At 43.8% G+C, this 16,119-nt stretch overlaps 1 protein-coding gene and 1 pseudogene across 9 annotated transcripts in view; both read left to right on the forward strand.

The window, feature by feature from the left end:
- The window catches only part of Idh1 (isocitrate dehydrogenase (NADP(+)) 1), a 41,782-nt gene extending 26,369 nt beyond the window's left edge, over window positions 1-15,413 (forward strand). The window contains exons 10-13 of one of the 8 annotated variants that reach the window (XR_015449182.1): window positions 444-516; window positions 929-976; window positions 3,348-3,411; window positions 13,499-15,413. Coding sequence is in view for 4 of the 8 variants with exons in the window: in XM_087206212.1 (XP_087062338.1) it covers window positions 444-549 (106 nt within the window). In the remaining 4 variants the exon portion in view is untranslated. Of the gene's footprint in view, window positions 1-432; window positions 565-928; window positions 3,412-13,498 lie in introns of those variants that run through there. The other 7 variants (XR_015449181.1, XR_015449183.1, XR_015449184.1 and 4 more) reach the window with 7 other exon arrangements.
- LOC101706261 (activating signal cointegrator 1 complex subunit 2 pseudogene) lies at window positions 3,409-15,413 on the forward strand (annotated as a pseudogene). Its single transcript, XR_015449180.1, has one exon. The product of XR_015449180.1 is annotated as an activating signal cointegrator 1 complex subunit 2 pseudogene (transcript).
- Window positions 15,414-16,119: the final 706 nt, after the last annotated feature.

Raw genomic sequence — 16,119 nt, forward strand, 5'->3', positions numbered from 1 at the left:
CCCAGTTCAGTGGTATCAATACCACAACATTAATATGCTCCATTTCCTTCAGGCAGTTACTGAAAAAATGTTGGTCTGATGTGATTACCTCCTAAACTCTCTTTAGAGTTTAGGGGAGGGATTTAAGATAGTATATGGGATGACAGTGTATTAATATATTGATATCCATTATATATATGATATATATAATACATATATGTTATATATAATACATATATGATATGATATATATAATATATATATGATATATATATAATATATATATATTTATATATATATATATATATATATATATATATATATATATGAGCCACTTGACCAGGAAGGCCCAGAGCCTTCCTGAACTCCCTTCAATGGATGGGATGGATTGCAGTGGGATTATATCTATTAGAAAGTGCAGCAGCGTTTTACTATATTTTTTAAATTAATGAGACTTACAACAGGCTGACTTTGAAACATATCCAAGAGCATCCTGAGGAGCCCTGTGAAGGAACCACGTGGACACACTCCTTGCAAGTTTGGTTACTTTTCTTGCCTTTTTGGTTGTAAACGATTATTTTCCCAATTCCTTACTTAGAGATGTTTTTATTTCTTTATTCTTATAAAAAAAAAGATGATCCCAAGATGGTGGGCTACTATATTAACCCCATATGCTTGGTAGTTATTAGAAATAATCAGATCAGCACTATTGTACTGGGTGACCTATCAATGATTCAGAAATTTTTCCTTTGGTGAAAAAAAGAAATATGAACATTTCCATTGTGTTAAGTATAAAAAGGTCCAAACATAGCCAAAAAGTTTAAATTTTATACAATTAAAAAGATTAGTAGCAATATTAATAAAATAGAAAATTATAATACACTGTAATAAATATTATTTAAAATTTATAAATTTTATATTTCTGGAATTTTCCATGTAATCTTTTCAGACTGGAGTTGACCACATGTAACGGAAACCATGAAAAGTGAAGATATGGGTGAGAGGGTGGGGCCTACTACATTTATTTTATACTCCATACTTCTCTGATCCATGTGTTTTCCTCTCAAAATCCATTTCTTTAAAAAGTGAATCTGTTGGATATGTGAAAGAACAACATATAGAGTACCACATAAACAAGACAGTAAGTTTCTAAGAGAAACTCAATTTCTACAGAGGCTCCAAATTTCTGCATTCACTCAACAAATATTTTCTGAGGGTTAAGTGTGTGTTAGGTAGTCATATAGCTAATAAATACAATATAATGAGTTAGATTTGGCTCCTGCCCTGGGAAGCTTCATACCATACCATACACACACTGCCAGAAAAAGAAGAAGGCTTAGCAAGATTATATCTGGGCCAGTGCTTAGGGATTGTGCATGCAAATTATATAGGCAAATTATATATACAATCTGTATACTATATAAATAAACTTGTATATAACATTATGTACATTGTATATAAGATCCAGTTATTGTTTGGTTGTTTGGTCGGCTTTTGGCTGCCCTTGAACTCACTATGTAACCTGGGCTGGCCTCCAACTCAGGGTGATCCTCCTACCTCAGCTTCCCTGAGATTACAGGCAGGTACCACCACACCCAACCACAAAATCCAGCTTTGTTTTTCATTCAAATACAGAGTGAGTATATATTTTTGAAATATTAGTCTCAGTTGACAATGTCTTTAAAATTATTTTCTTCATCTAATTTATATAAACCTTATGGGAACATCAATATTCTAAACACTTTTCTTAATTTGATCTGTGTAAGTCTTATGGGAAATTAGTAACATTCTGTGGGTGGAGGATAGAATAAGAAAGAAATGTGAAGAAGAGGGAAGAATGAATCCCTACAGTCCTGAGGCGGTGAGAAGGTGACAGACTCTAGAGGTCTATCAGAGCAGTTGGAATATATACGTGGAATTATGCCAAGTAAGCTAGAGTTACAGAAAAGCAAGATACAGACGGAGTTCTATAGAAAATTAATGACCTTACCATTTCTGCTGACAATCTGTAGCATTAGAAAATAAAGTGTTTTCTGCTGATTCTCTCTCTCTTTTTTTTTTTTTTCATATCAGGGATCGAACTCAGGACCTTGTGCTTGGAAGGCAGGAGGTGGAACCACTGAGCTAGATCCCTGGCCCTAATAAATTGTTTTCTGGACAAATGGTTTTCTATAAATAAAGTTAGCCTTATACTAGGTTCAAGGTGCAACCATGCAAATAGAGTGTTTCCAAAGTTTGGAGTTTCCAGTTGTTGGCACCATAGGACACAATTTCTTGGAGAAGCAATGTAGCAAGTCTTCAGTTTCTAACTAAGGCAAAAGTTGAGGGAACTCAGATTTGCGGCATGTGCCCCTCTATAGGTATTTTCATTTAATCCCACCACCATCTAGCACTGCAATTTCCACAGGAGGAAACTGAGGCCCAGAGTATAGCAGTGAGTTGCTCAAGGTCAGCAAGAGGTCAAACTACCTTTTTTTTTTTTTTTTTTTGGTACCAGGGATTGAACTCGGGACCTTGCGCTTCTGAGGCAGGCAGCGGAACCACTGAGCTAAATTCCCGGCCCCCAAGCTACCATTTTTATCAAAGCTAAAGTTTGAGAACCAGGAAAGAGGGTTGATAAAACTACCAGATGTAGTAAATTTACACAAAGTTTTGCTTGGCTAATATGAGCCATTTTAAAAGATAATGATAATTCATTGCAAGCAATTGCTAATGCACATACCTTAAGGAGGTATCATGTACTTTATGTCCTTTGCTGGCATCAGCAATTTTTAGTTTGTAGAAGATTTTCTCTGAGGTTCACTATTCTAAAAGTTGTTGTTTCAACTTCCTTTATTCCCCTTCTGAATCTCAAGTGGTTAAACTGGATTTGCTGTCACTGTCATCCTCTTAAGAACTCCCACAAGTGGGCTTCAGAGAGTGGCAGGGTTCACCGGGGTGCTTTGTAAAGCAAGGTCATTTGTTAAGTCATGAATTCTTGATTCCATAGCTGTCAGGATATTTGCCTGACTTTTCAGACAACTCAAGAGATTCTGGAGAAAATGCACATTTGTATTCAAAACCACTTCATATGTGAAAACCTCAATGATAAAGGTGATTAATTGCAAATATGAGGAGGTATGCCAGTGTGATAGCCTCACAGCTGCAGAGGAAGACCTAGGGAGCCAAAGTTATTGTTTAATGTTGTTTTACATTAAAGTAGATAAAGTTCGAGCCAGTGTTGCATCCCGTGTGTGTGTGTGTGTGTGTGTGTGTGTGTGAGCGCGCGCGCGCGTGCATATAGGCCCCTGCTTTCTCCAGAATCCCCCTCCTACCTCTGCCAATGCCATCTCATCTATTAATCCTCTCTCTTGTTTCTTCCTGTCTAGGGATTAAATGTCATGGACAAGATTGACTCAGCTCAGTCAGCCATGGTGAATCCAGATTGCAGGGGTAAATACCATAAAACATAACAGATCAGGGGTAAGGAACAGAATGTAAGAGTTAATGATGTGGCATTTTCCAGAGTCTTAAGTTCTAGGTACTTTTCCAAATGTTTCTGCGGGTTTCTGTTGCAACTGTGTGTGCCCACATGGTCAGGAAGCTATGGTCAGCACCTTTGGGTGAAGTGGGCCCTGCTTAGTGTCTGATTTTGAAGGACTTTCAGACTCCTTTGAGAATAGTCTCTGGTCCCTAGGTTTCTTCTAATCAATTCTACCTTTCCTTCTGCTTTTATCTTCCAAAAGTTGTCTGCTAACTGTCAGGCCTGACTTATGTGAATCCTTCACAAACAAACAGGACAAAGCAAGCAGGCTGCTTTTAGCAAACAACAGCAGCTTCACAGTAAATAAGCCAAATGGACTCAAAATGAAGTATACAACCCCCTGGTGCCAAAAAGTTCAGTAATGTCCACACACCTGATAGACCATGGTCCTTGGACATCCAAGTCATAAATATTTCACCCCAGATTCCTTAGACCCATCAATAGCTACATAAGTCTAATTCTTTCTCAGTTAGTCGCTGATATCTCTCTCCTGGTGTTAGCCCATCCACTCATGGATGAAATCACTCCCAGCTAGCTGCTGCCATCTCTCTCCCAGTGTCAGCCCATCCTTATTCGGATGTGATTAAACTCAGCTTTTCCCAGCTAGCTGTTAGAATTTCCTGATTTTAGCCCCTGTTAACTAGAATAAACTTTCCTTTCAAAAGCTTATTTTTTGACAAGTGGATTCCTTATAACATTAACCTTACCCACAGGAACACTGACAGTATGCCTTTAGGAGGTAAGAGTGTGGTGGGAATTACAGGAAAATCATAATTAGTTTTTGACAAAAGATGTTTTAAGAAGGGAAATTAAAGATACCTTGCTTTAGCACACTGTGCTCACACTGGGACAAATGACGGAAGGCCTTTTGTGATGCCATGTAGTGCAATACGGGACTTCAAAAATAGCTCACGTGTTGTTCAAGAAATAGACATTTTCCATGAAAGAATATCCTTTGACCTCAGGGATCAGATCAGTACCTACAAATACTTTTGTCTCTGAAAGTTTTTACCCAGAAAGAAGAAAAATGTGACTACTTCTGGGGCTTCAGGAGGAGGGGGACAGCTTAATAGAGCCCTCATTTATATTTAGAATGCATGCTTATCCCACAGGCAAACCAAGGAAGAGAGGTCACCTAAGGATGTGCCCAAGATAGAAGCCATCCGTTGCCAAGTTCTTGTGGCTCAGTCTCAATTCAGGGGATAAGAGGCAAAAAGTCATTTAGCGTCATTTTGGAATAGGCTCAGAACTGTATGAACTGTTCCATTTCCTTCTTGTCCCCTTGTTATACTTAGATAACCTATAATAACTGTAGCTAACATTTATTAACCTCATATAAGCTTGGCTCTGTATTCTTCACCTGAATACTTGTTTCACACTTGAAATAAGCTTGTGTACCTTCTCCCTTTCATAAATTGAAACACAGAGATGCCTGGGTCACACTGATAGTGTACTAGCTATCTTATGTGGCATAATAAAATTACTTCAAAACTTAGTAGCTTACAACAATAGTCACCTTCTTGGTGATTCTCATGGTTCTGGAGGCTGACTGGACTCAGCTAGGTGATATTCACCTAGCGATACTTAGCATCAGCCATGGAGTTATCATTAGATAGAGGCTGTGGCTGGAGTTGTCCTAAATGTTTTCTCCTCCGTGTGTCTGTTAGCTGAGACTCTAGATGAATCTGTCACCCAGAATCTACATGTGGCCTCCCCATGTGGCCTATAACATTAAAGCTAGACTCCAAAAGCAAGTATCCAAGGAAGACAGGTAACTGTATTGCATTTACAAAACATGTTTTTTACTTTGAATTAATCACAAGTTGACTAGAAAATTACAGATACAGTAACAGAGTCTAGCAAATGCTTTGCTTAGCTTGTCCTATGATGAGATCTTCTACACCTCCAGACTAGTATCAGAAACAGGAAATAAACATTTGTACAATACTATTAACTAGACTACAGAACTTAATCTGTTTTACCAGTTTATACATGCACTGATTTGTGTGTATGCCTGTGCCCCCTAAAAAACTTCCTCATGCCACCCCTTTGTAGTTCCAACCCCCACTACCTACCAACCCTCATGCCTGTCCACTGGCAACCACTGATCTGTTGTCTATCCCTATTGCTTTGCCATTTCAAGAATCTCATATAAATGAATGGAAGCGTACAGTATGCAACCTTTTGAAATAGGCTTTTTTCACAAAACACAATGCCCCTGAGATCCATTCAATTGTAACTGTATCCATAGTTTCTTCTTTTGCTCATTATTATTCCAGGTATGACTTTATAACCTGTTTAGATTCAAAAGGAGGGTACCAAACACCTTACCCACTCCCCTTGATGAGAGTACTGCCAGTCAAGAAAAGCAGAGGAACTCTTATGGAGATTGTAATCTGCCACAGATGGAAAGTGGTAAAGGTGGAATTCAGACCCCAGTTGTTTAACTCTAGCTCCTGACTTCTGAGAGTGACAACTTGTGTGGTCTTCCTACTACTCTTCCTGTTACAATGGGAATGAAATTTTTACACACTTCATCAAGGAACAGGTTGATAAGCATATGTTAAATATGCAGCACTAATTTTATTTAGATCTAAGGCTTTGGAGACAAATTAAAATCCTACATGTTTGTGGGGGGGAACCATTTAAGTGAAATTAGAAGAAAAAAAAAGATGTGGCTCATTTTTCATTCTACAAAACTTTAACCTCTTAACTTTCTGTCTACTGGATATACTCTATGAATATTTCTTACCTAGGAACCTAGGAAGGCCTCCATATGCACTAGTGTTGAAACCACACTTCTATCCTAGATTTCCCAAATACTGTCCTATTTTATGCTAGCTATATTATCCAAGATATTTTCCTAAGAAAAAATATCCTGGAACCAAAAAGTTTCTACAACCACAAATGAGACAATCCTGTCTACCCTTAGGGCCATGTAGCTATCAGTATATTTGTGAGAATTTGAAAAAAAAAATACTCCCTTCTCTGGGCAGTTACAACCTGGTACCAGATACCAAGGCTTGGCCTTTGTGGTGCTTGCCAATCTCAACCCACACAGTAATCCGTGGCAGCTCTGCCATAAACTTTTTTCCTGCTAGTTCTATAAACATTTCAGTGCCTACACAAGAAAAGACCTTTGCTAAGTGCTAGTAGCACAAGCACTTTCACACTGCCCTCATCAACTTTGAGACTTGGAGAGGAATCAGCTAAGTAAGCAGAGGACACAACATGATATAAATATATGGCAGAACATGTCCAGGAATCAAGCCTGGATGAGAGATGGGAAAATGGCTCTCATGGGTTTTGACCTCTGAAGTGCGGGAGCTCCCGGAGCTGTCACCCAGAAAGGCGGTGCAGGTGGTGAAGTCTCCGAGGAAGGTCATGTAGCATAATGCCAGCTCTGTCCCTGGATCAGCTGCAGATCACCCACAAGGACCCGAGGACAGGAAAACATAGGACTTCACTAGCGCTGCACCCCAAGCAGAAGGCAGACCAGTATTTTGTGTTCTACAAACTGCCCCCTAAAGACAACATTCCCGCCCTAGTGGAGGAGCACCTGGAAGGAGCCACCTTGGTAGCCAATGACCTTGACTGGCTCCTGGCCTTGCCTCACAATAAATTCTGGTGCCAGGTAATCTTTGATGTAACCCTGCAAAAGTGCCTAGACTCCTACCTGTGCTATGTTCCCCGTAAATTCGACGAGTGGGTGGCCCTGACCCCTGAGGTTGCTGAAATGCAGAAACACCTACATCGGAGTGTTTTCCTCACCTTCCTCAGCATGTCCACACAGAAGGAATCCAAAGATCACTTCATTTCCCCTTTTGCATTTGGACAAATCCTCTACAATAACTTCCTCTTTGACATCCCAAAGATCATGGACCTCTGCATGCTCTTTGGAAAAGGCAACTCACCACTACTCCAGAAGATGATAGGAAATATCTTTAACCAGCAACCAAGTTACTATAATGACCTGGATGAAACCATGCCCACCATCCTTCAGGTCTTCAGCAATATCCTCCAGCACTGTGGTCTGCAAGGGGACAGAACCAGCAGCACACCCCAGAAGCTCGAGGAGAGGGGCTGATTGACCCCCAGCGACATGCCTCTCCAGGAGCTAAAGGACCTTATTCTCTACCTTTGTGATACCTGCACTACCCTCCGGGCTTTTCGGGATATCTTCCCTTTGGCTGGCTTGCCCAACCTTCCAGAAACACGACTTCTGTTACAGACTAGCTTCCTTTTATGAAGCGGCAATTCCAGAAATGGAGTCTGCAATTCAGAAGAGGAGGCTTGAAGACAGCAAGCTATTGGCTGACCTGTGCCAGAGGCTCTCCCATTGCAAGAAGAAGCTAGTGGAGGTTTTTCACATCATCCTGAACCAGATCTGCCTCCTTCCCATCCTAGAAAGCAGCTGTGACAATGTTCAGGGCTTCAACGAGGAGTTCCTTCAGATCTTCAGCTCCTTGCTACAAGAGAAGAGGTTCCTCCAGGACTATGATGCACTCTTCCCTGAGGCTGAAGATATCAGCTTGCTGCAACAGACCTCATCAGTCTTGGACGAGACACGCACTGCCTACATCCTCCAGGCAGTGGAATGTGCATGGGAAGGAGTGGACAGACAGAAAGCCGTGGATGCCAAAGACCCATCAGTGGCCAAGGATCCTAATAGAGATTCTAATGGGGCCACAGTGACAGCAAAGCCAGCCAGTCAAATGCCATCACAACTGGAGAACTCAGAGGAAGAGGAGCTCTCATTGCAGTGCATGGGAGCACCTGCCTCCACCATGGGCAGTGTTGAGCTGGACTCACTCATCTCCCAAGTGAAGGACCTGCTGCTGGACCTTGGGGGGGGCTTCATCCTGGCCTACCTGGAGCATTACCACAACGACCCAGAGCAGGTGATCAACAACATCCTGGAGGAGCGGCTGGCACCTGCCCTCAGCCAGCTGGACCACAGCCTAGACAGACAGGCAAAACCAGACCCCACACCCCTACTGACATCTCGTCACATCTTCCAGAATGATGAATTTGATATGTTCGGCGGGATTCTGTGGACCTAAGTCGGATACACAAAAGCAGGAGGAAGGAAGGGAACACTCAGAACCTGCTAAATGACAAGCATGCAGTGGCAGCAGAGTGGCAGCGCTACGTGCAGTAGTGTGGTGGTGGAGGAGGTGCCACTGCAGCCAGGTGACTACCATGATGAAAACTATGAGGATGAGGATGATGACACTTACGATGGCAACCAGGTGGGCGCCAATGATCCAGACTCAGATGATGAGCTCATCAGCCACAGGCCCTTCACCATCCCTCAGGTGCTGAGAACCAAAGTGCCCAGAGAAGGGCAGGAGGAGGAGGATGAAGAGGAGGAGGAGGAGGAGGAGGCTGAAGATGAGGGCCCCAAGCCTGACTATTTCATGCGGGACGCTGCAGTACTGAGGGAGAAGGAAGAAGCTAGACGCCTGGCCCTCCTTGCCAGGAAAGGGTACCAGCAGGATAGCTCAACCGCAGTGGCTGGGAGCCCCCAGGGCCATGGACAGAGCTGGGAAACAACACAGGAACGTCAGAAGAAGGAAGGCAACAAAGCAGCAAGAGCCACCCACAACCAGAGAACCATGGCTGACCGCAAGAGAAGCAAAGGCATGATCTCTTCCTAAGATGTCCTCTCCATCTGGCCCTCTGGGGACTCCCCAACTTCAACTTGACCCGTCAACAGCCTCAGCTTTGCAGGCTCTGAGAAGGCCACCTCATTGCCCACCAGCCATCCAGGAGCACCTTCTTGTAGAACACACAGTGCCTTATTCCTTGGCAGAGGAGCCCACTGGCCAGCAAGAAACCTCTTTTCCAGCTGCACTGGTCAGAAAGGGCAGGGGACAGAGCCCCAAGACAAGTCCCCCAGACCTTGTGCACCGGACACCACTTCCCTTTACTCCTGGATGGCAGGAAACCTATATGTTCAGAAACAACACAAGGCCTACAAATAAAGTTTCTGACCCTTTCCAGGAATGATTTGTGACGTGACATGATCCACTCCTGTATCTTGTTCTGCAGTGCCACCTGCCAGCTGGAGGACAAGAGGGCAGGGCAGTCCCTGTGCTCTCTGTATTGAACTTTCTTGCTTGCCTCTCCATTTAACCCTTCTTCGTGTTGTTCTGCCTTGCTGTGCGACGGTGAGCACACTAGACCCTTCTCTGAGCCCCTAGTTGCTGCCTATGGAAGTGGGTACTGTTTTCAGCCCCATAGTACAGATGAGTAAAATGAGGCACTGAGGGCTGGAGTGTCTGCCCAGGCCACAGCCAGGAGCTGGCAGAATTGGGATTGGACACTCAGTGTGACCTGGGACCCTTGTGGGTCCTAGACCCCTGAATGTGATATTATCTCCATCTCATAGCTGGCCCAAGGACATGTGGCCAGTAGTAGAGCCAAATTCAGTGCCTCATGGTTGTACATACACTCTACTAAACCCTCCAAAATCCAGTTATTAAGAAACAAGCAAGGATGCCCAGTTGAAGCACATGGCAGTTGGCCTGGTTCCTCACTCAGAGTTCCCTCCCAGGTGTAGCCAACCAGTTCCCAGCATGGCATGGCTGCCAGGTCTCCCAGAGTGTCACTAATCAATACAGATCAACGGGGGACATTTGCTGGGCTGATCTTAGCCCAGCTTGGCCTGGGGCTCATCAGTGGAAGCCAGGGGCCACGCCCATCTGGACCTTGACAAATCACCCTGGGTGCCAGTGCCATTTATTTGTACATAGTCAGGATAAGCGTGTGAGGCAGGGGCAGACAGGCGCTTGACAGATTGGTTTTGTGAGGTCATCCCACACAAGTGAAAATCAGTAACAATCCCTCTGTGTCTCGCGCTTCCCTTGGTGTGTTTGAGATGCAGAGCAGATCTGGGGTGGTATCCTCCCTGAGAGCTGCAAAATTAGCTGAGATCAGGCCCAGAGTCAGCCATCCTGACAGGCAGTGGGAAGACTGTTTCCTCCCAGAGGCATTTTCCAGTGACCAGGCTCCTCAGACGGGGCTCTTTTCCCTGGCAATAGGTGAGGGACCCTGGAAGCTTGGCCTTTACCTGCCTTACCTGCTCACACAGCTCTTCCCACCTTCACTTCATCACCTGTGCCTCCCAGTCACCTGGAATAGTGTTCAGGTTTCCCAGGAGCCTTCTGGTTTAAAGGGTCTGAAAAGGCCATTTTTCACATTTTCAGAAAGTAGTGCCGAGTCAAACTTAGTCTCCCTTGAGGAGCTGCCTCTTTCTGCTTTCCGATCTCAAGGGCAACCATTCAGGGTGCTTTGAAAACAGCTCAGGGCCATCAGAATGGTGCTCACAGGCACCTCTTCCCCCCAGCCCTCAGTATTCCCATCTGTGAAGTGAGTGTGTTGGACCAGACAGATAGTTTCCTCTTGGTGCCAGTGAGATCCAGGGAGGAGATTCCCAGGTTTAAGACTGGCAGCTGCAGAGTAGGAGTAGAGTCAGTGGCTGCCCTGCCCCGCCTGCTCTGTTACTGAAGCCAGCCACCCTCACTGCTGCTCCTATGCAGGTATCTTCTAAGTGCCTTCTCTGTGCCCTGGCAGAGAACATGATTATTACAGATCTTTCCTGGGAAGATTTTAAGATCTTGTGTCTCAGAGAGGACTTGGCATCTGGATGTCTTTATTTCTAGTCCTAGAATAGCAATGGTGGGGGGCATAGGCATTTGAACAGAGCTTCTGTTCCCCTGTGAAGAGTCGGGTAGAACTGATCATTGTTTATTAAAAGGGAGCCAGAGGGCTGGGGATTTAGCTCAATGGTTCTGCCTCCTGCCTTGCAAGCTCAAGGACCAGAGTTCAATCCCCGGTACCAAAAAAACCCCAAAAACAACCCCAAACAAACAAACAAACAAAAAGGGACCCAGGAGCCCAGGAGCCCATTGAGGAGACCTGGGCAATTAATCAGTCCAAAGCTGGTGGCACAATCGTGGCAGAGCCTGCACACATGTCCTTTCTGAGTTGCCTCTTAAAAACCAGCCCAGAGGAGGAAATGGTTGGCCAGAGCCTACATGTTGCTGTCACACCAAGAACTTGGGGAAGATAGTACAGGGAAGGAAAGAAAAAACAAATAAAGGTCAATCCACAGAAAAGGCAGGGGCTGTTGTGTAGCCCTTCAAAATGACATCAACAAAAACTTGGTAGCACCATGGGAAGCTTTTTTTTTTTTAAGAATAAATTTAAAGGCAGAATACACAATGGTATGATGCATCGTGATTGTAAAAAACGTAAAAACAAATTTTTCTTGCATATAGACCAAATCTGGAAAGGAATGTACATAATAAAAATAAAAGCAAGAGTGTCAGTGATGGTGGTCGTGAGACCACACAGATTTGTAATAATAAAAGCATTGTTGAGTGAAAATGGCTCTCATGAAGGGCTTCCCATGGATGAATTTCCTAAGCTGAATTTTTAAAGGGCAAACAGGACTTGGCCAAGGGAATGGAGGAGTTAAGAGAGAAATGGCAAGTATGACTCTGGCAATGGGCAGCAATCATGTAGTGGGTAGCTCTGGGCCACTACTCATTCTATAGGGACTTCTGTGTGACTTAAAAAAGGTGTCCTTACCCCTCAGTGTTGAGAGCAATTCTACGTAATTTTGGAGAAAAATCATTTGATTAGGCCTAGTTCTCCTGCCTACAGGCCAGCTATGGCATGTCGAGACATAACCCCATTTTGGCCTCCGGTCACAGCTAAAACCTCAATGGTCTGGTGATAGTGATGCTCCAGGGCAAGATTACACCAGTTGAAGACATCCTGTGAGGAACAAAATCTTCATCTGCATAGTTCCTCATTGTTCTAGGATTTTCACCTCTGCAGCAGCTGCTGCCCTGAGTGACTTTTTACATTTATTACTTTCTGGTGTACAGAACTGTATGCCCTGAGTCATCTGTTCCTTTTGTTTTTCCTGATGTAGTGAATAAAGGTGTGGCAAGCTCTAGGGCTTTTTTCTTTGCTGCCCAGAGCAGAATTGATCAGGCCCAAAGCTCAGCTTCTTCTCTAAGTCTTATGTCTTCTATCTTCTCTGTCTATATATTAATTAATTCCCCTTGTGCTGTCGTGGCTCACAGGAGATTAGCACTTACTCCAGAGGTTCTAATAACGTCCACTTTCCTTGTTCCCTACACCTCAAAGAAAAGGTGCTGGTGTTAGTTTTCTAGGGTTGTTATAACAAGTCACTACAGACTTGGTGATTTAAAATATGAGAAAATTTTTTACTGTTGTGGAAGAGAGAAGTCTGAGATAATGCTATTGGCAGGATTGGTTCCTTCTGGAAGGTCTGAAGGAGAATCTGTTCTGTGCCTCTCTTCCAGCCTCAATTCTTGGCTCTCCATGGCTTGTAGATACACTTCACCCCCATCTCTGTCTCTACCTTTGCATAAAGAAATATTTCACTGTTCCTTCCCCTGGCTGTCTTCTCTCTTCTTACAGAGACACATGTCACTGGGATTAGGGCCACCTCATTAATCTAGAATGATCTCATCTAGAGATCCTTCACTCATTCCATCTGCAAAGATCCTTTTGCTAATTAAATCACATTTATAGATCCCAGGGCTTAGAATTTGAGCATATCTTATTTGGAGCCTGTCAGGTAAAAGGGCTGAAAACCAAGACCAGACCAGGCCATAACAAGCCTTTATTAGGGGAATAGATCTACCGGGCTGTCTCTGAACAAAGGAGAGACAAAAAGGCGCATGGCCAGGGCAGGGAGAGTCTTTTGTAGAGACTGGGGTGGGGTTTGTAGGGGCTGAGGCAGAGTTGAGTGAGGTAGTGATCAGAGAGTGGAGGAGCCGGTGATGGCACTAGGTGGTAGGAGGTGAGCGAGTATTAGGTTACTCTCTAGGCAGGAACAGGGGCATGCTGGGAAGAAGGGTTTATTCTTTGGTGGGAGCAGCCAAGGTTGTTTACGGTGATAAACTTTTCTTCTAGACTCAGACATATTCCTTTCTCTTACTTGTGTTCCAGCTACTTGGGATAAGAGGTACATATCAAGCCAGCATGAGACCATCAGCCAAATGGTAGTTTTGTTTTGTTGTCCTTTTGAGACAGGGTCTTGTTTTGTAGTTCAGTCTGTCCCTGAACTCACTATGTATCCCAGGCTAGGCTCAAACTCATGGCAATCCTCCTGGCTCTTCCTCCCAAGTGCTGGGATTATAGGCATGCACCAGCACGCCCAACTCTAAATGATAGTTTTTAAAAGCTTGTGTGATGTGTATGTTATGCATGTGTCCCTCTACATTTAGAGATGCTCCGTGATGATGCAGTCCACACAATGTCACACACTAAAAATTAAAGACTAGATATTATAAACTTCTAAGATACACTTATAGACATGTGCATTCTTCTCCAATGGCATCCTATTAAAACATAACAAATTACATGAGAGTTTCTTTGTATCATTTAATATCTTGTGATCAGATGGAGATGATTGACTAAGAAGCTTATTTTATACTAAGACGGACATTTAAATGTGTTTCAAAGATAATGTGATTGTCATGCTATGTGTGTCACTTGATCCCAAGTTTTCTCTGTAAAACTTCAAAATTGTTATCTGTTAGCATTCTACAGGGATTCAACTTCTAAGACAACCTGATTGGTAAGAAAATAACAGTCCTCTGGCTATACTTTATACTTCAAAGTGCTTGATACCCAGATGAGATTATAATAGTTAAGCTCACTGCTCACTTCAGTACTAGTGTAACTGACCTTCTGGCTGTTCAACAACTAAGGCTTGGGGGCCAAAGTTAAAAGGTAATTTGGCTTAAAAGGTAGCCAATAGTTTGGCCCTGACCCTCCAAGGTCAAAAAGGACCCAGAACATGAGAGAACCTCTCTACAGGATCCTACAACTTTGACGAGTCACCCAACCTCCTGAGCAAGGAGATAATTGGACCTCAAAGAACGGGAGTCAACCAATGCACAGTGTGTCCAAAAGGAGGGTCACCAAAGAGGAAAAGTCTTCCATCCTGTTACATGCATGGTCAACCAAGACCATGACCCATTCTGGTGGCTAACATTGACAAAGGAGCTGAGAGGCCCTGTACACGGTTCCAAAAGTAATGCCTGAGGCAATGCAACTGACCTTGATAGACAGCAAGGTATAAATTTTGGTTGACACAAGTCTCTCTTTATCCCGGTCTTGAACACCCAACAGGGAAATATAAAAGACGTATAAAAGTATTAACAATATAGGCTGAACTAAAAGGGGACTCCAATCACTGCCTCCTGCTGACAGTTTCTAACTATATCTGTAGGCAATTCTAGGAGCCAAATGGTTACAAGTGGTATTCCAATCTCTTAAGAACAGCATCTGATACGGCTCATTCCCTAATCTGACTTTCCATTGCGAGATATCGTGAGGCCTGAGTGACTCCATTTTAAAATTTGGCCCCATCTTAGAGTGAGGTGGCCTGGACATAAACTCTAGTTCCAAGAAAAACCACAAGATGTACTTTGGCCACCTGCCTGTGATAATGTTCAGCAGTCCCCTAGCAACTAGCCTAGCAACAGCTAATCAGTAGCTGCCCCAATGTCCCAGATGCTCTTCTCGATGGCTTGCAACAGCTAATCAGTAGTTACCCCAATACCCCAGTATCCCAGATGTTCTTTTTGATGACTTGAGCCACCGTTTGCAGTTCAGCACGCAAGGCATAGCCAACCAGGTTTAAATTTTCAAAACTTGCTAAATGCTAGCCAATCGTGTGATTTGCGTGTGATTTGGAAACCCCGCGCCTTTTTAAAAAACCGCGCCTTGCTGTAACCTCTATAAAAACCCCTGGTGTTTTAGAGTCGGGGCTCTCAACCCTGACCCGCTGCGTCGGTGTCGGATGAGAGTCCCTGCTCGAGCTTGAATAAACGACCCTCGTGTGTTTGCATCGGAATCGGCTCCTTGGTGGTCTTTGGGGATCTCGCGATCTGGGCACAACAATATATGTTTGGTAATTCTTTCTTTGTCATGCATAGAACCTGGACTGTTTTTGCCCCACTCAACTATACCACTTTGGCTATTTCTCTTCGATTGTTGGTATGGTTGCCACTTTACCCTTTAACTTCTGATTCTGAAATATCTCTAAAACTCCAATTTATTTTTAGCCTCTTCTTTTTTTAAAAAATTAATTATTTATTTACACATAACTAAAAGTGATGTTACAGTACATAAGTTACTTACAACTGTGCAGTAATTGTTGCAAAATAAATTATTTAGAAGGCAGCAATGTACATTGTAAAGGTATATAAAACTGTACAGCGTCCGCGGATACACTCTGTATAGGATTATTGGCTCTGTAGTGTTTCAAGTTACGTTCTCAGAAAGAGAAACAAAATGCCCAAGATTAAAGGAAAAAATATACAAACCACGTGGATTTGACTCCATTAAAAACACTATTGGAGAGTCCTGGCTGCGTCCCTCTGCGGCCAGACAGGTGGCAGCCGTGGCCTCACCACACCGGGGTCCCCAGCGTCCCCGTCTGCCCCGAGGACGGGGCCAAGACGGCGCTGTCCTGCCTCTCGCCTGGAAGTCACTCCGGGGGGACCTGCAGGGGGTGACGCCTCGGTTCACGTCCTACGGATGATCAGAATGAACGAGGA

Source organism: Heterocephalus glaber, unplaced genomic scaffold (assembly GCF_053883595.1).
Source record: "Heterocephalus glaber isolate CG9 unplaced genomic scaffold, H.glaber_assembly_v1.0 deba00000621, whole genome shotgun sequence".
NCBI lineage: Eukaryota > Metazoa > Chordata > Mammalia > Rodentia > Bathyergidae > Heterocephalus > Heterocephalus glaber.